The sequence below is a fragment of the Plectropomus leopardus genome, chromosome 9 (genome assembly GCF_026936395.1).
Source record: "Plectropomus leopardus strain MGB_pleo_1.0 chromosome 9, ASM2693639v1, whole genome shotgun sequence".
Classification (NCBI taxonomy): Eukaryota; Metazoa; Chordata; class Actinopteri; order Perciformes; family Serranidae; genus Plectropomus; species Plectropomus leopardus.
This window is the reverse complement of record NC_142184.1, coordinates 15,709,832-15,727,044: the sequence shown is the minus strand read 5'-3', so window position 1 is coordinate 15,727,044 and position 17,213 is coordinate 15,709,832. Positions and strand designations below refer to the sequence as shown.

At 41.7% G+C, this 17,213-nt stretch overlaps 1 protein-coding gene across 3 annotated transcripts in view; it reads left to right on the top strand.

The window, feature by feature from the left end:
* The window catches only part of zbtb46 (zinc finger and BTB domain containing 46), a 73,820-nt gene that overhangs the window by 12,940 nt on the left and 43,667 nt on the right, over positions 1–17,213 (top strand). For 2 of the 3 annotated variants that reach the window (XM_042491129.2, XM_042491127.2), the window contains exons 2-3: positions 13,732–13,955; positions 14,333–15,266. In XM_042491129.2, coding sequence (XP_042347063.1) covers positions 13,770–13,955; positions 14,333–15,266 — 1,120 coding nt within the window. In that variant the 5' untranslated portion in view covers positions 13,732–13,769. The remainder of the gene's footprint in view (positions 1–13,731; positions 13,956–14,332; positions 15,267–17,213) is intronic. The other variant, XM_042491128.2, reaches the window with a different exon arrangement.

The following is a 17,213-nucleotide window of genomic DNA, read 5'->3' as shown; positions in this document are numbered from 1 at the left end:
AAACGCCATCTGTCATAAGCATTCTATGTCCTATTGGACATTGGAATTGTCCTGACACTGAATTTTGGTCTTCTGATGTCACAACCTGGATTCAACCACATATCAACATCTAATGACACTGGGTCTCAGGTTTTTAAGGCAGCATTATAGTAGCGTGATGCAATTTTCTGAACTCACCACCCTGTTTATTCACCTTTACCTACTTCGTCATTATATACATGTTACTGATGAATATTAATCAAAATGTCATTGTGCAAATATTTTTGACAGAAACAATAGTCAACCTTACAATATTGCTGCAGTATCAATATCAAGGTATTTGGTCAAATATATTGTGATATTTGATTTTCTCTATAATGCCCAGTCCTACTACCATGCTTTGTTTGCCAGAAAAAGATTTAGTATGTCCCAATACTTAAGCAGTATGTGATACAATATGTCAAAAATACCTAGATGTACTACATCTGGTTGCATTTTGCAGTATGCAATTCAGCATGCTTTTATGGATATTCTGACCTACTGTACTATGTGCAGTGGAAGATATATCACACAACTAAGCTGCAGACAGATGACGGATCACGCTACGGACTGCAATGAATATATGAGCATTAGGGTCAAAGTTTTAGGCCCAATGTTATGATGAAGTAGTGCGTCCCAATTATAGGCATAATCCATGCAACAGTACAATTTTTTGTAATGGAGGCTACAGTACTAAAGGAAAATATATGCAACTGGGAAGACGTAGCATTAGTGTACCTTAGGTGTGGGGCTGTCATGCACAAGTGTTTGGTTGCTTCATTCCAGTTATGGGAAATCTTCAGTCTGCTTTGATATTTTAAGCAATACTGTGCGTCCAACTATTTTGAAATGGCGCTTTCCAGTTTCAACATATCAAAAAAAGGGGGGTTTTGTGTTTGGTGTGGGAGAACTTGACTGGCCTTCACACTCAACCCCAGTAAACACTTTTAAGATGAACTGGATCACCAACTGCAAGCCCACATCCCTGCTGCCATGGTCTGAATTTTTTTTAGGGAAAATCCCTATTAGAGTGAAGGCTGAGATATTCAGCAATTACAACGGGTGTATTGTTTGGCCATCCATATGCTTTTCGTGTGTATGTTCTGTAAGTAGAGTACAAAAACAAACCAGAGAGGAAGCCTAAAAATGGTTTGAATGTTCATAATTTAGGTAATACTTTTACACTTGTGTTCATTTCTCCCTTTTGAAGAAATATGGTAAAACTCAGTTTCTTTTTCAGTCCATGTATTCATCCTACTGGTCATGTTTATAATAAGATAATAAGATTCTACATCAAGTAAAATCTTGAAAAATGTTTTTCTCATAACTGAAGGTGAAAAAACAAAAGAATTTCCATTAAAAAATTGCACAGACTGGTTAGTTCTTACTCTACTAACTCCTGGTTAGGGAAGCAAAAGGGAAAAAACTCCATGATGCATCTGTGACTAGAAAAAAACCCCTTACACAACACAACAGTTCCCAGAAGTCACAAACTGATCCCACTATTAGACATTATCACACCTTCAAACTCCCCCTCCCATGAATTCCCTTATGATATCAGGGGTTTGTACGTCAGCAGATGAGTCTCCAAACTGCTGCAAGTGATGAAACTGGGTTTTGCATCAAGAGACCACACAAGGTGATGTGGTCATTATCACATGAGATCCACCACTGCCCCTACCACCAATCTCCTCCCACCTGATAAAAGTTTTTTAAAAAAACAACTAATACAGACACTTCCTGTAGGTGTTTTCACTTCCTTATACCACACAGATATGTTTTTTTCATTTCCTGTCTTAAAAATAAACTTAAAGCTAAGTAATTATAGAAAGTAAAGTCATATATATTTATTGCAGTGGAGTTCTGAGGTGGTTAATAGAGCTGTGAAGATGAAAACAGGAACTAATAATCCTCTACAGGCATAATAAAATTATTAATCAAAATACAGACATATGTACAGTGACCACATATTCTTTTTCACATACATTGCTTCTGTTGCACTCCAACTGTTGATCAGTGGTCTTACACAAAACAAATTATGCTCACCTTACAGCCTGGGGGCCAAATCTGGGCCCTGACAGGGTGTTGAGTGGCCCGTAAACTATTTTCCAATTCACAATAAAAATAAAGTGAATCACACTGGAAATTGCTTTTGTACTTTTGGTAAGGTTCCTGAGTGCATAAAACAGCGTTAAAATATAGCTTGTTTATCCAAAAAAGTGCAAGGACCCCCCACACCCCCTGACAGAGGTCCTATATAAGCTCCTAATGCCCTAAAGTCCTACAAATGTCCTAATATCCTATAACCTTCATTAAAGTCTGAGAAATGTCCTAATCTTCTAAAATCTTAAAAACTTTCTAAAGTTCTAGAAATGTCCTGAAAATCCTAGAAACAGGTATTGGGCTGGCGCCTGACCCCCTGTCATTTTACAAAAGTGGCCCCCAAGCAAAGCAAGTTGAATAAACTTTACCATGAAATAGATAAGAGGGAGATAGTTTGACATTTGAATGACACCTCCTTACTCACAGCTCGGTTCATCAGCGCTCAACTGCTGTTTGCATAGGTGGCAGTGCTAGCCTCTCTCTATGTTAATAGCAACACATGTTAAACAAAAGACTCACTGTCTGGCTATCTGTTCCCGTGCCTTCACCTCTCCTCTCCCTTTCACATCCTCCCTTTTCTTCTCCCATCCTTTCCTCCTCTCGTCCCACTCCTTTATTTCCGGCTCCGTCCCTCCCTCCCTACTGTATAGCCCTCTTTCTCCTGCCGCTCCATTGCCTTACAGTCCTCCTCGTCCGCGCCTCTCCGCTCCTGCCTCCCTCCCGCTCTCCCAACCCCTCCTTTCATTTTGGGTTCTCCGACAGTGGTAATGAGATGTTTCATTATTTGCATTTCACAGCTTTTAATAGAGAGAGAATTTAGGCTAAGCCCCGGGTCGTCAGTCAGGGAGTTACCATGGGAGACATAGCAGGCTTAGGGGCCTAGAGAGAAAGATAGCCCAGAAACTACGCACACATACACACACACAAGGAGGAAGACACAGAGAAAAAAGACAAACAGAGAGATAGGTAGATGGGGTGATATGACATTTTATGCTCTTTTTTGAATGTGTCACATGATATCGCTGACACTTTGTGGATCACTGGAGGAACTTGAGGTGAAGTTGACACTCAGCCATTAGCGTTGAGGCTAAAGGACATTAACATCAACGTCTTATGGAGTCACACCTGTTTTCCGGTCACTCTGGGATGATCCAGTCCATCCTTTCTATGCCTGGATTTTCATAAGAGCACTCCAGGCTTAGCACCGGTGTGGCTGAAGGTGAGAGGACAAGGTGTCAGAGAAGGCCCACAGCTGCTGAAGTATACACATTCATATGCGGGACGGGAGGCAGATCTTTAAGCAGGTGCACCAATTTTGAACATGTGCAACAGAATAAGCAGCACGGAGGTCTTCAGGTGTAGATGTAGAGGGTCCAGGTATTGTTTTTGGGTGGTGCACGTAGGACGGGACAGAGGAGAGGAGTGAGCGAGGGATGAAGGGAGTAGCGCTAAGTCTCCCTAAGCCTCCTGGATCCTCTTTGGTGCCTCTCCACATGACATGGCTATCCTTCTTTGAGTCAATCTCTTCCTCCACCTTGACTCCCTGGACGCCAGCCAAAGAAACAGAGAGCGGACGGAGAAAAGGGAGAGCGAGGTAAAGGTGCAAAATGTGGCGTGATTAGAGCCAGTGGGGAAGGTGGAGAAAATAAAGGTGGACAGATGGAGGGTGTGTGATAAAAGAAATAAGGGAAGACGGGAACAGCAAGATATACAGAAGATGAAATGAGAGACAAACACGAACAGCAGCGTATTTCCAACAGAAAAGGACAAAGAAGCAAAGACATTCGCAGCTAATAGCTTTGATGTGTTATTTTTTTTCTAATTGCATGCCTGCCTGTGTCTGGCTGTGTGTGCATGTGTGTCATGTGCACGTGTGTTGAGTATGTGTGTGTTATTTTTGTCCATGCCTGCCTTGTTGATGGGCTGCCACCCTGGCTTGTCCCGGAAGGCTGCCAGCTCCGTCGGATTGGGGATTAACCCCGGGATAATGGCCTTGATGCCCAGTTGAGTGGAAGCAAAGCTGTTTAAAAAATATTGGCTGCCTGAGTCACTCTCCCCTCTCTTCCTGTCTCCCCCTCTTTCTATCTTCTGCCTCTATCATTCTGCCGTCGCCTGGTATCTCTCTTTTCTCTCTGTTTTTCACTGTTCTTTATCAGCCTCAGCTGTCAGCTCTTTACCTTTTTCTCTTTGCCTCAATTCTGTGTAATGTCTTTCAGTGTTCATATTGACTTCAAACCTTAATGGGCCTCAGAGGTTCAATTAAGATCTGTAACATTACTCACAAATTCAGGATTATATTGTGGATCTAAAAACAATAGTGCATTTGCTAAGTCTTATACAACTTTCATGTTTTCTTTAAGTTGAAGAACTGGATTTCACTAATGGCTGTCCTCAAATGTACTGTCATGTGTTTGAAAAACAGTGCCTCCATTGTCCAGCCAAAATATCATTTTAACTCTGCTTATGCATGCTGTCATTTTTTTCTTCCAGTATTTTCTCTCATTATAGGGGGAAATTTAACTTTCAAGCGAACCAATTCTTTCTTCCTGTACCTTTTTAATTTTTCAAAAGTATTAGCATATAGTGTCAGAGATTTTTTTGAAATACATTTTCTTGAAGCTAACATCATTTATTTCACTTTGTTTTGAAAGCTTTACATAATACATAATTCATTTCGAGCAGACCTGTCGACCTGTTCCACAGAAGCTGCCTGTGATATGGTAGAGCTCTGGTAAAAGTCACTGCTAGAACATTTGCAAAAAGAAACATGTTGCTTTTTTAGCTTAGCTGATAAAAATTTTGTCGCTGAGGCATGAAGCTGGAATGGTTGACAACATAAATGCCAACTCTTGGCGACTAAATCCTGACTTGATATCCCCCTCCTCCTCGCTCTCCACATTCATTCACTTCTTCAATCTCCGGCCAGTTTTTACTGCATCCTCCCTGCTGATTTTAAATGACAGAGCCAGGATAAAAGTGGAAATGTGAAAAGGAGGGATTTCACTGCACCGAAAGATCCATAAAAGAAGAGATGATATGAACAAATAATCAGTACATAAAGATTGAAAAAGATATTTATTGTAGCACTGTGCTTGGTGAGTCAAACAGTATAGTACAGCAGTGTCCAGTTTACTAGCAAACTGTAGCCTAATATCTGAGCTGAACAAAAATGAATGTTGATGACCAAATCATCAACAAGATGAGTTTTACAACAACGCATGTTTCTGGCCATTTGATGAATGGAAGTTCAGAATCCACTGTTCATTTAGCTCTGTTTTAGTATCCAACAACTCCTTAGTAAAAGTCTGTCTGGCTCTTTTAGTTGCTGTGTTCTGCAGCTAGTAGCAAACTGTGCCCACTGTTTGGTGCTGGGCAGGTAGCATAAAGTCAATATATAAATAAAAAGAGCTGCTGCTGCTGCTGCTGCTGCTGCTACTAGAGACAATGCTGATAAAAGAAGTGAGAAAGAATCAAAATAGTGAAGTTTGGGCTGATACAAGCAAAAACAATGAGCTGAAAGATTCTAAAACATCCATGGCACTAAGATGGACCACAGTTGATAATTATCTTTGGAGCTGCAAGTATTGGCCAATTAATACATTACTCAGTCAAAAAAAAATAAATAGCCATATATTTTATATTGTGAATCAATTCATTTTTCGAGCAAAAGTGTCAAACATGCAGGTTACAGCTTCTTAAATGTGAGAATTTGATGCTTTTCTTTGTCAGTTATGAACATAAATGAAGTCATTGGATTTTGTGCTGTTAAAAGAGAAGTAATTATTTTTTTTTATTTTTAATTTTTTTTACATTTAGGACCAAATCATTAATTAACTGATTGTGACAATAATATGCAAATTTATTGATGATGAATAAAACTGTAATTTGTAGACCTAATTATCTTTGGTCTGCTCGCGACCACTTCCACATTAAATGTAGGTATTTGAACCATCTTCAATGTGAAAATGGATTACTGTAGACATGCAGTGTAAAAATGGACCAGTTATTTTGAAATGATAAAAAAAAACCAAAAAAAACACATGCTTTGGTATTTTTTACATTAGGAGAAACCAGTTCAGTCTGAACATCACATGTTTCTTTTCAGATCTATCAGTCTTTTTTCTGTATTTTATTTATTAATCAGATTTATTTATTTATTTTGCCACTCGCACAAGGGGCCCTGTGAACTCGAGTTTGACATGCTCGTCCAACCAAAGTCATTTTATCAAATAATGAGCAGAACTGTTACATTCGTCGAGCGGAGGGCCACAATTTGAATGTAGAGTGATTAGCTGAGGGTGGCAATTTTGCGAGCAGCACAACGGCCACTAAATTATAATTTGCCCTGACCAACTGGAAATCCCTTTAATTTAAAATAAATATAACTGAGTGTATGAAAGTGCTGGGATGGCGCTAACACACATGAGGGAACCTGCAGCCAGTTAAACCTTGTGCCTGCAAGAATGTTAATGAGGAGTGGATCAAGTTTTACCAAAGAGAAAGCATGCTTCAAGTTAATTTTATTTGCTAAATTATGTTGTGTAATCATATATTATCACCCCGCGTGAAGATTTTCCGTGTGTCGTAATATCTTTGTCTGGTGCAATCGGTGAATACCTTGTGAAATCACAGCGTGAGCCCGCTGTGAAAGCTGTCGATGTTAAACCCCGTACAAACAAAGTATCGCTCTGCCTTTGATCCAGAAGGACCTTGCACACTGCCTCCCCACAGTCCTGTGCGGTCAAGGAGGCAGAGAAGTGGCTCGGAGGGACAGGCTGCATTAAGAGAAACACAAGAAGGAGGAAGCCCCATTCTCTCACTCCATCACACGTCTCATCTCTTTAGTTGTCTGACTGGGGCCTAAAGTGACTTTGCTTTGATGTGACCAGGACAAACCGGGTGTGATGCCATGACGGCTCTGCTAAGCGTGTGAACGTGTGTTTTTAGTCCCTGCGTATGCCTGTGTATTTAGGGGCTGGATGTGTATGTGTGTGTGTGTGTGTGTGTGTGTGTGTGTGTGTGTGTGTGTGTGTGTGTGCATATGTGAGTGTGTGTGTGTCTGTGTGTGTGTGTGTGTGTGTGTGTGGTATTAGGGGAACAGGGCTTCTGATTGTGTGTGTTTGTGCGAGGGAAGGAGGGGGGTTAAGGAGGACAGTCACTTTTGATTTGCCCTCAGAAGGGTGACAGGGACTTGGAGCTCTGGTGCTTTACTGAAACAATCGTCTCTGACCACAAATAAGCGCTCACAGACTGTCAGCCTGCCTCCTGATGACTTTTTCCTTGCTTTTTTTTTCTTTCGTGGTGAAATTTCATAGAAGGATGAAAAGCTTTTTTCTGCTCTGTGACATCCCGAAAGCAGGCTTTAGTTTCTGTAGCCTTGGAGAGACTGCTAATGCTTTGGATGAGACACAAAAGTCTCTGCCTCTCTCTCTTTACTTGATTGTCTGACAAGGTTATTTTATCTTACTTTCCCATCTCGTGTCAAGTGTATATTTGGGAGAAAAAAAAAACGTGTGCTATAAATCAAGGCTGAACTCGCGTAGTAGAGGGAGCCAGTTTTTGTCCTGTTGATGGTCCAAGCTCATGGGGTAAGATGGAGTAGCTCTCTGAGGAAATGAAAAGCTGGGATGAACACTGGAGAGGTTTTTGAGGGTGTTTGTGTGCTGTAGTAAGCGTAGCGTTGGGATTGGTTCCTCTGGAAAGGGGGTCTTTGACTGGAGGGAATTGGACATGCTGAAATTAAACAAGCCAATTAGGCAAGCAAAGAGTTTAGAGGTCAAAGCGCACTCCATTAAAGTTCCTCTTCTCTGCCTAACTACTGACTCAGTATGTCTCTGAGTCTGTTGAAGCAATAAATCTGATTAGACCTCTCCCTCTCTTTCTCCCAGTCCTTTGCTGTCGTTTTTACCCTCCGCTAATCATTGTTTTTGTTAAATTTGAGGCACCATTTAACATGTCTTTGGGTGCAATCCTTGCCACACATTCACACCGCATACACACAAACTCATGCTTGCCGAAAAAAACTTTAGCACTCCCTTTGAAGCACGGACTCTTGTATCAGAGTGCAGCACAACACTGACATTATCATTAGATCTTTGGACACACATTACCACACAGAATAAAAGTTGCACTAATGAACTTTAGTCCCTTTTACCAAACTAAGGGGCCGTCCACACAAAGAACTATAAAAATTAGGGCTGCAGCTCATAAATACTTTTGGTGTTGATTAATCTGTTGATTATTTTTTAGATTCATCAAATTGTTATTTGGTCTATAAAATGCCAGAATATGGTGAAAAATGTCAATCATTATTTCCCAAAGCACAAATGAGATCCTGTTTTTGTACACAACACAAAGATTTTCAATTTACTGTCACAGAGGAATAAAGAAACCAGGAATTATTTACATTTATGTTATATTTTTGTTATATTTTTTACCTTTTTGTCTGTAAAATTTCTTACTTAGCAAATTAGTTGGGGATTAATTTAATAGTTGACAACTAATTGATCAATCAATCAATTATCTGAAAATAGCTATGAATGTATATATTTTTAAAACTTGTTCAAACTCAAGGTTAATGCGTCCCCAGACTTTCACCTGGGAGCCCGCTGTTTGTGTTCTGTATAAATGTTGAGTCAAACCATAATATTTTCTCTAAACATAACCATATACTTTTGTTGCCTTAAAACAAACCACGTGTTTGTTGCAACAGGAAATAAACATAAAAACAAGGTGTTGTAGAAATAAGTTTATTTTTGATAAGCATCTAAAGAGCAGAAGCATTTCCAGTGAAAATGGCAGTCTGTTTTGAAAAGACACAATGTATATAATAATGCATAATAAATATAATAACAATAATAATAATATGTAACTGTAACAGGCATAAATTGATGCGGCGTCCTGGAAAGACGCAGGAGGATACCTAGCACATCATATTGTAAGTGTGAAATTTCCACTGACGAAACAGCAATATTTCATGAGTTGGAATGAGAATGTGTTGAATTTACAGGCCGTAAGCTGCCTACGAGTGCACAGCAGGTTCCTAGTGCCACTGCTGACAGAATTGTTTATCGTTCATCACATGTGGATGCTCCTATTGCCATAATTGTTCTTGGTCTGGACAGTCCTTTGCTCTACATCCAACACACTGGGATGTTTGAAATTGTTAGAACTACCTAAACTTTGTGTTTTACTGCATTAAGGGAAAATAATAGGGAAAATATATAGTTGATCACTTACCTCTGGTGTTATCAAGCCATGCAGATGGTTTTGATTTTATTTTTGCCAGATTTTGAGATATCTTTCCACTTTCTCCCCTGTTAGGCTTGGGCTGTGTCAGTTTTTTCATTCATACTCCTTAAAATTTCATGGTTTTTTTTTCATGGTATATGACGGTACAAGTTGTGTGTGGTGATGAGCTGTTCCATCAGTAGAAACTAACCTCTGCATACCATAAATCCTGAATGTAGTCTCTCTATTAAATATCAAGCCATCAGACTTTCTAAATACCCTCATATACCATAATATTGTAATGCCACCCAAACCTAACCCCGAGAGGTGAATGAAACTACTTTCTGCCAAAAAGCGAACAAACTATTGACTGTGTGGATTATCTTTAGTAATAGGAAACTGTTCTAGGAAAGACATGTTGCTGTTTTTCAATAAGTGAATTGTATTGGGTGCAGAAATCTCAGACAGATATTCTTTGACTAGAGCAAAACTGTCTGTAAAACTATCTGCATAGTAAACACTAGTGGTATGAGAGCGTATAATTCACCTTGCTGAGTACAGCGCTGTCGCTGTCATTAGCATGTTGTGTCTCTACTCGAATGCTTGTCATGTCGTTGCCCACTGATACTGGGAGTTTTAAAAATGCTAACAGAGGTGGACAATGAGAGCAGGAGGACCCTGACCCATGCAACACTTGAGCAATGGCAGTCTTATTCCAGCTGTTGATTCGAGCTGGCTTTCTTTCACTGCTTCCCACAGACCCTTTTTTTTTTTTTTCAAATGGGGCCTGCTGACCGCTGTGTGCTGTACAGTGACCCTGGATTTAACTATCAACACTGGCTGGGGAAAAATGAGGAATAGAAGAAGTATTGAGGTATTTCTCTGTGAATAAATGACTTTTTTTCTGTGTTGTGTGTATGTGGCTCTGAGAGGAAGCCTATCTTATAGACCAGGGCTGTACAATTGAATGTGCCAGTGGCCCTGAGAGAAGAAGAGCACAGAGAGGAGGAGGGGAGCTGCTGTGTCTTTAAAGCCTCTGTTTGTCTCCAAAGGTGAAAGGTGAAGACTCTCAATACCTCCATTAGGGCAGCACAGAAAGGAAAGAATATCTCAAGGTTATGCTGCCAATAGATTTTTCTCTGAGAAGTGTGTGAGCAGGAGGATAAAAACACTTGCGTCAAAACTTGCCTTTTAGACTCTGAGGGACACTGTTATTCTGCATTCACATCGAAGTTTCTTCCTCCTCGCACTTCTTTATTTCTATGACTTAGATAAACGCCAGTCAAAGTGAAAGCAATGCATTGAACAAACTCAGGACAAGTTTGTTTTTTTGTTTTTTTTGGCTTCAGCAGTTGTCAGCGTCACTCCATCCACTCGTCCACTGCTGTTCATGGGAGGTGTGCTTGTCCAAGTGGACGTGGGAGACATTGTGGATTTATCTGATCTTACAAGCCATCAGGTTGAGCAGAGCTTTGCTAAACATGACCTGAAGTGTGCCGGCCCCCGAGCAAACGCTGCTGTCACCTTGGCCAACCCGAGCTGTCATCTCTCAGAATGGCCCATGAGAGCTGACAGCTGTGGCGTTCCCAAAACAAATCACTGCTGCGTCTGGTAACACTCTGCGTCCCCGCGATTTAGCCCACACCAAGACGAGAGTGGGAGCGGCGGCTGCTAATGCTCCGACTAATGCACTGTCTGAGTGTGTGCATGTGCTCATCTTCCTCTTCCTCCTCTGTGTGTTTGTGTTGGTGTGGTTTCTCTTTGTTTTTCCGCCACCTAGTTGAATGGTTTAACATAGAGTGATGTTCATATCTGCCTTTGTCTCCTTCTGTCCTCCTGTCTCTGTGGCCTTCACTGGCCTTCTGCTGTGTAAGCTCAAAATGCCTCTTGTACACATCTAACGTGTACACAGGTTATAGGGAAAAAAAAAAAAACAAAGACCATAATATTACCCACCTACATCTTACATCAATGTTTGTGAGCCAGAAAGCCAAAAGAGTCTTTATGAGCTAATAAATTGTGAAAGTTCAAATCATCAGTTTTTCTGTAGCTTTTATTTTGTAAAGGCCCTGACACACCAGGCTGATGGTTTGCTGTTGGTCAGTGTTGGGCCATCAGTGAGCATCTGTCTCTCTAGTTTTTTGCATTGTGTCCTGCACTGTGACACTAGTCAGCCCTTGATGGCTTTTTTTCCCTGCCAATTCAGCATGTTAAATCAGCGTCAGAGTCAGCGGAGCCTGTTGGTGAGAGATTAAATCTGAATAGCAGTTCAGCTCAGCGCACAAGAAGAAAAACTGAAGTGAGGAAAGTAAACAAATGGCTAAAGTCAAGAGCGCATGAGGTCGAAACAAATTTGTGATATTAGGCAAGATTATGTTTTCAGCCATTGAGTTTTGTAACAGAAACAGTTTGCAATTGTTTGTGTGATGGCTCTCAACCCATGGTAAAAATTCATGTTCTTTCAATGCATGGATGTGTTAAAAGCACTGGATACAGCACTGGATGCGGGTCCCCATTAATTCCTAGGAAAACTGCCCAGTGGCACATGAAGTGCAACGTTCCACTGCCATGTATAAAATAACTAGAATTGGCGCTGCCCTCACATCATTGGGCCCCTAAAGTAGGTGCACTAGATACTTTCAAGCCAACTAAGGTTTAGTTTAGCCCTCCACTAACTTGAATGGGAATACAATGATTGAATCTTTTCATTCTTTTCATTTTTTCTTTTTTTCTAATCCTTTTTCTTTATTCTTATTTACAAGCAAATAATAACACACATAACACAGATGACAACATGATGACATAGCAGTATAATCTCACTAACGAAAAAAAACAACCAAACAAAAAACAATTAGACCAAAGCACAACAAAATAAATCAAATAAAAATTACAAAAAAAAGATCACTTCAGTAATTCAAATAATTAAGTCTGTAATGCTAGTGCATTTAAAAGAAATGACAGGCAGAACGGAATTATAGATGAAGTTAATGTTTTAATCTTGCTGCTCTGCTCGACTATCTAAATGTTATTAGGCTGTATTGATCAAATCCCACTAGTGAAACGAGTCATTCCCTGGGGGTTGTGATACCTGAAAGAAATGTATTAAATGAATTGCAGATGTCTCTCTCGCTATGTATGTCTATGGGAAAAAGTGTTTTTGGGCTATAGTGCATCAAGTGATGGTGTAATTCCACTGTTTGGCCACTACAAAACGTGTCTTTAGAGCATGGCACACTTCCTTGGGGCCTGACTGGCTAACTAGCATCTTGAATTGGTCCATTGGTCTTCTGGTTCCCCATTTCAAATGACAAATACAGATTACCGCCGCTTCTGATTTGGAGAGTCATTTCCTCTCACTCAGGTGTGTTTAAGTGCAACCTTTTTGTCCGAGACACAGGCGACGCAAAAGTCTACCTTTGTTGCCACTAGTTCTTTGTCAATTTGGTGTCTGGGCCTTTAGAGTAACAGTAAAATATCCCCACATTCTTGTCACACCTCCCTGAATCTTGTCATTGAATACTGAAAAGTTGGATCTTCATTCACTGACAGTTGAGCAGCTCCACAAATTGTCATTAAGGATCTTTCTCTCTGTAGTTTTTCAGAAAAACTTTGTGTTCACAACCCAGACTGAACTGTGAAAGATCAGAAACACCCGGGGTGAAGGTTCAAGAGTGACTTTTCGTCTTAACTAGACAGTTGATTGAATATTCACAGTCGAGGGATAAATGAAGAAAAAAATAACAAGGAACTGAGGCTGTGTTTATTGATAAATTTAATGGTAAAGTGGTCTGTACTAAATGAGGTGTTTTTCTCCCTCTCAACTGTTTTGTGAAAGTGTCACGCTTTTTAACTGACATTTTTAATGAGCTTACACATACACACACACACACATACACACACACACACTCCCACGCACACACAAATGAACCTGTCAGATACGGTTTAAACACAGAGATTTTTGACTATTTGTTACTGGGCTGTTTTTAGACATCAAACTACAGCAGTTGAGATGTGGTTTCTATTGATGTCATTGTTTTTATGTCACAGTCATTACTGAGATATCCTTACCCTGGCTCATCTTTAAAGGAGTGGTTCAGCTAAATTTGCCTATTTTTTCCCCCTCTGTCAAAACGAAGCTGTCGTTCTGTGCAAGGGGTTTGAATATAGCTACAGCCTTCAACCATTTATATGGACTTGGAGGAGAAATACCTGAATACGTTGCTAGAAATCTTTCCTAAAAATGTACAAAATGCTCATATTTTATTGCTCCTGTCCACCACCTTTCTGCTTCCATACAGTCAGATTTCCATACTCTATGTTTAATATTTAATATTTTGATATTAAATCTGATATTGATTTCTTGCCTTTTTTGTTTCCCAGCAGACATTTGGAGGAGAGGCTTTTGTTCAGCTACACAGATGAACAACAGGAAGGAGGACATGGAGATCTCCTCTCACTACCGTCAGCTCCTCAGAGAGCTCAATGAGCAGAGGCAGCACGGCATCCTCTGCGACGCCTGTGTCATCGTGGACGGAAAGATCTTCAAAGCCCATAAGAACGTCCTCCTGGGCTCCTCACGCTACTTCAAGACTCTTTACTGCCAGGTAAGGGACTGCTACACTTGGGAGTACGGGTCAAGGGAGAATGTTAAGGGCTTGTTTTTCTCTCAAATCATAGTAGTTTTGTTTGGTTTAAAAAGTGTTCAGTTCCTTTACTCAAGTAAAAGTATAACTAAATATTTTTACAGTAAGTACTGTAAAAAATATTATTTTAAGTTAAAGTCCTGCATTAAAAATGTTACTTCAGTAAAAGTAAGTACGTATATTCAGGAAAAGCACCCACAAAACTCAAAATTGTAAAATAAAAAAAAAAAGAATATATATATATATTTAAGCAGTAGAAAAACACCCAAAATTAAAAATAATTTGCTTGTCCATGTGAAATATATTTTAAAAAAGTATGAATCTTGCCCACCCTTCAGGTTAAAAAAGGGGCAGAGCCTCACCACCAGACTACTGTCACTCACCTGGACATCGTGACAGCGACAGGCTTCAAAGCCATACTGGACTTCATGTACTCGGCGCACCTCGCCCTCACCAGTAAGAACGTGATCGAGGTCATGTCAGCTGCCAGCTACCTGCAGATGACAGACATTGTCCAGGCCTGCCACAGCTTCATCAAAGCTGCGCTGGACATCAGCATCCGCTCTGAGATGGCTGATGAACTAGCCGACTTTGAGATAGGAGCAGTTGCCGCCGCTGGCATCGGCGGAGGTGGAGGCGGCGGAGGAGGAGTGAGTTTAGCAGGAGCAGTAGGTGGTGCGGGAACGGGTTTAGGAGGAGGAGGAGGAGGAGGAATCGTGGGCATGGCTTCTGAAGCTCTGGCATCCATCATGTCTGGTCGCAGTACCTCCCCTTGGCTGGCGCGCCGCACCAGTCCGGCCAACTCTTCTGGGGACTCGGCCATCGCCAGCTGCCATGAAGGAGGCAGCACTTATGGCAAGGAGGACCAAGAACCCCCCAAGAGCCACGAGAGCCAGGAGGAAGCCTGTCACGACTCCCAGCCCGCCTGGCCACACGACTACAGGCCTGTCACCGTCAAAGAGGAACAGGTGTCCCCCGCCTCCTCCTCTCATCCCCGGGACACTCCGAGGGGGGCAGCCCAAAGCCAGGGGGAGCAAGGGACTGGAGGAACTGCAGGAGGAGGTGGAGAGGGGCCCTGGCAACCCCTATCAGGGTCAGGGCGGAGAAAGAACAGGAAGAACAAGGACACAGTGAGGCATATCACCCAGCAGGCTGAGAGGAACTGGGACAGAGAGCGGGACAGGGAGAGAGACAGGGACAGTAGGCCTGGATCTCCTCTGCCCTCCATGCTGGCTGTGGCTGGATGGAACTACAACGGACAAGAAATACCAGGTAAGTCTCGCTAACCTGCTTCTGTGTTTACTGTTGCCTCTCTTTGGAAAGTGCTACTGCATATTTTATGTGATATAGATAAAACTGATGTGCAGCACTCATGAAAACCTTGAGTTTCAGGTCATTTTTATAGTGGATTTGTTGGATAGAATATTAGTTTAGTGTCACAAAAGCAGGTGGAATCACCTTTGACCGACTCTTAAAATTGGAAGCATGGACGCAGGCCAAAACAAATCAGGCCTGCACATCTATTTTGGGAAAGACTTGTAGTTCTGAATTGATGACTTTGAGGCTTTAGGGTTTCCCAGAGTTGCTGCCTCTTTCACATCGGCCCCTACTTAGTTATCCAGTCATGTAATTAGTGAATGACTGGTGAGATAATAAGATTAGGTTAGATAATTAGGTGAGAGTGTTGTCTCAACACTTAACTACAGTAGAATCTAATTTATCTGTGCTTGTCTTCTAAAAGACACTCTCTAACCAGGGCAGCAGTTGCGCACAGGTGATCAAACTGCCATGTTGACTTTTGTTGAACTCAAGTTCAACAGAGTGTGCGTGACACTTTACAGTACATATGCGCTTAATACTTTGAATCCTGTGTGGATACGTCAATGCATGTCAGCCATCCGCGCAGCTGACTAGTGTAAAATGACCTCTTTTCCTCCTCCGGGTTGAGATTAGTGAGCTTCCACACTAACGTGTTAGGCCTAAGATGATTATCTCAAATCTTGGAGGTGTGAGGTGAAGCCTGGGTAAATGCAGATGGATAATACAATCCTCTTCTTACTGCAGTTTATGTAACACACACTCCCACATAAACAAGCAAATGCATACACAAACACACTCGAGCACACATATTTATTTTGAGAGAGCGTCTCTTGATCCTCAGCCTTGCAGAATTGTTTAGTGAATTCCTTTACACTAAAAAACTAATACATGAAAAACACTTAGCTGTGTGAGTGTGTAGTTGTGTGTCTACGTGTGTGTATGTGTGTGCACTGTGGGGCCCAAGGCGTCGATAGGTAGATCATTAAAAGTAAGAGAAGCTAATCCTGGGCGCATTAAGGGAGTTGGCTGTGAAATGGGCACACGCGTCGCGCAGCGAAAGAAAACAGGATAATTGAATTGACCTGGGTCACTGCACGGATTACCAGCGCGTCCTCGCCATCCCAGGCTCCTCCCCCTCTCTCTGGGGTTTAGGGAAGGACCTTCTGGAAAGGGCAAGAGGAGGGGAAAGGGAGAGAGAGTGGTAGATGAGAGGGGTAAGGAGGGAGAGAAGAAGGAAAAAAAGAGACAAAAAAAGAAAGGCATAGAAGACAGAGCATCCGTATGAGCTTATGAGGGTTTGTCTGCTGAGCTCTAAGTGTCCAACGTCCCAGATTGTGTGACCTGCAGTCAGACACTATTACAGCGCCCAAGTACATCTTGTCTTCAGTCACACACATACACCCGAAAAGTAAATGGCACTATTGAGTCTGTTGGTCAGTCCCCTGGTTGTGGTAGAAGGTAGAGTTTTAGTCTGGCTGTGGTGAAGCAGCCATTACCGAGAGAGGTGTTTTCTCACCTAAAGGTTAGAGGAAGTCTAGTGTTCCTGCCGGTGTAGACTCTCCTGGTGTTTGCCAAAAGACAACCATTCATTCTGACTCCACTGGGTTTCAGAACTGGGCTCACAATGGAGAAGAGGGGGGCAAACAAGAGTCTTTGTATCATGAGGTTATTAACAGTTTGGGATTCCTTCAGAGGGCAGGGCTTGCCATTTAGCAGTAAGATATCATGTTACCACCAGTGGGCTTGCATGACGTTTAAGAGTGGTAGTGTATGACAGTCAGGATATGTTTCACTGTTGTGTGTTGAGTCAGTTTGCAGGAGGTGGTGTCTGTGTGTTTAGCGAAGGTCTGGGGGATTGCTGAACAGGTTTAGTGAGGTCATTGTTGGTCTGGGGGATGG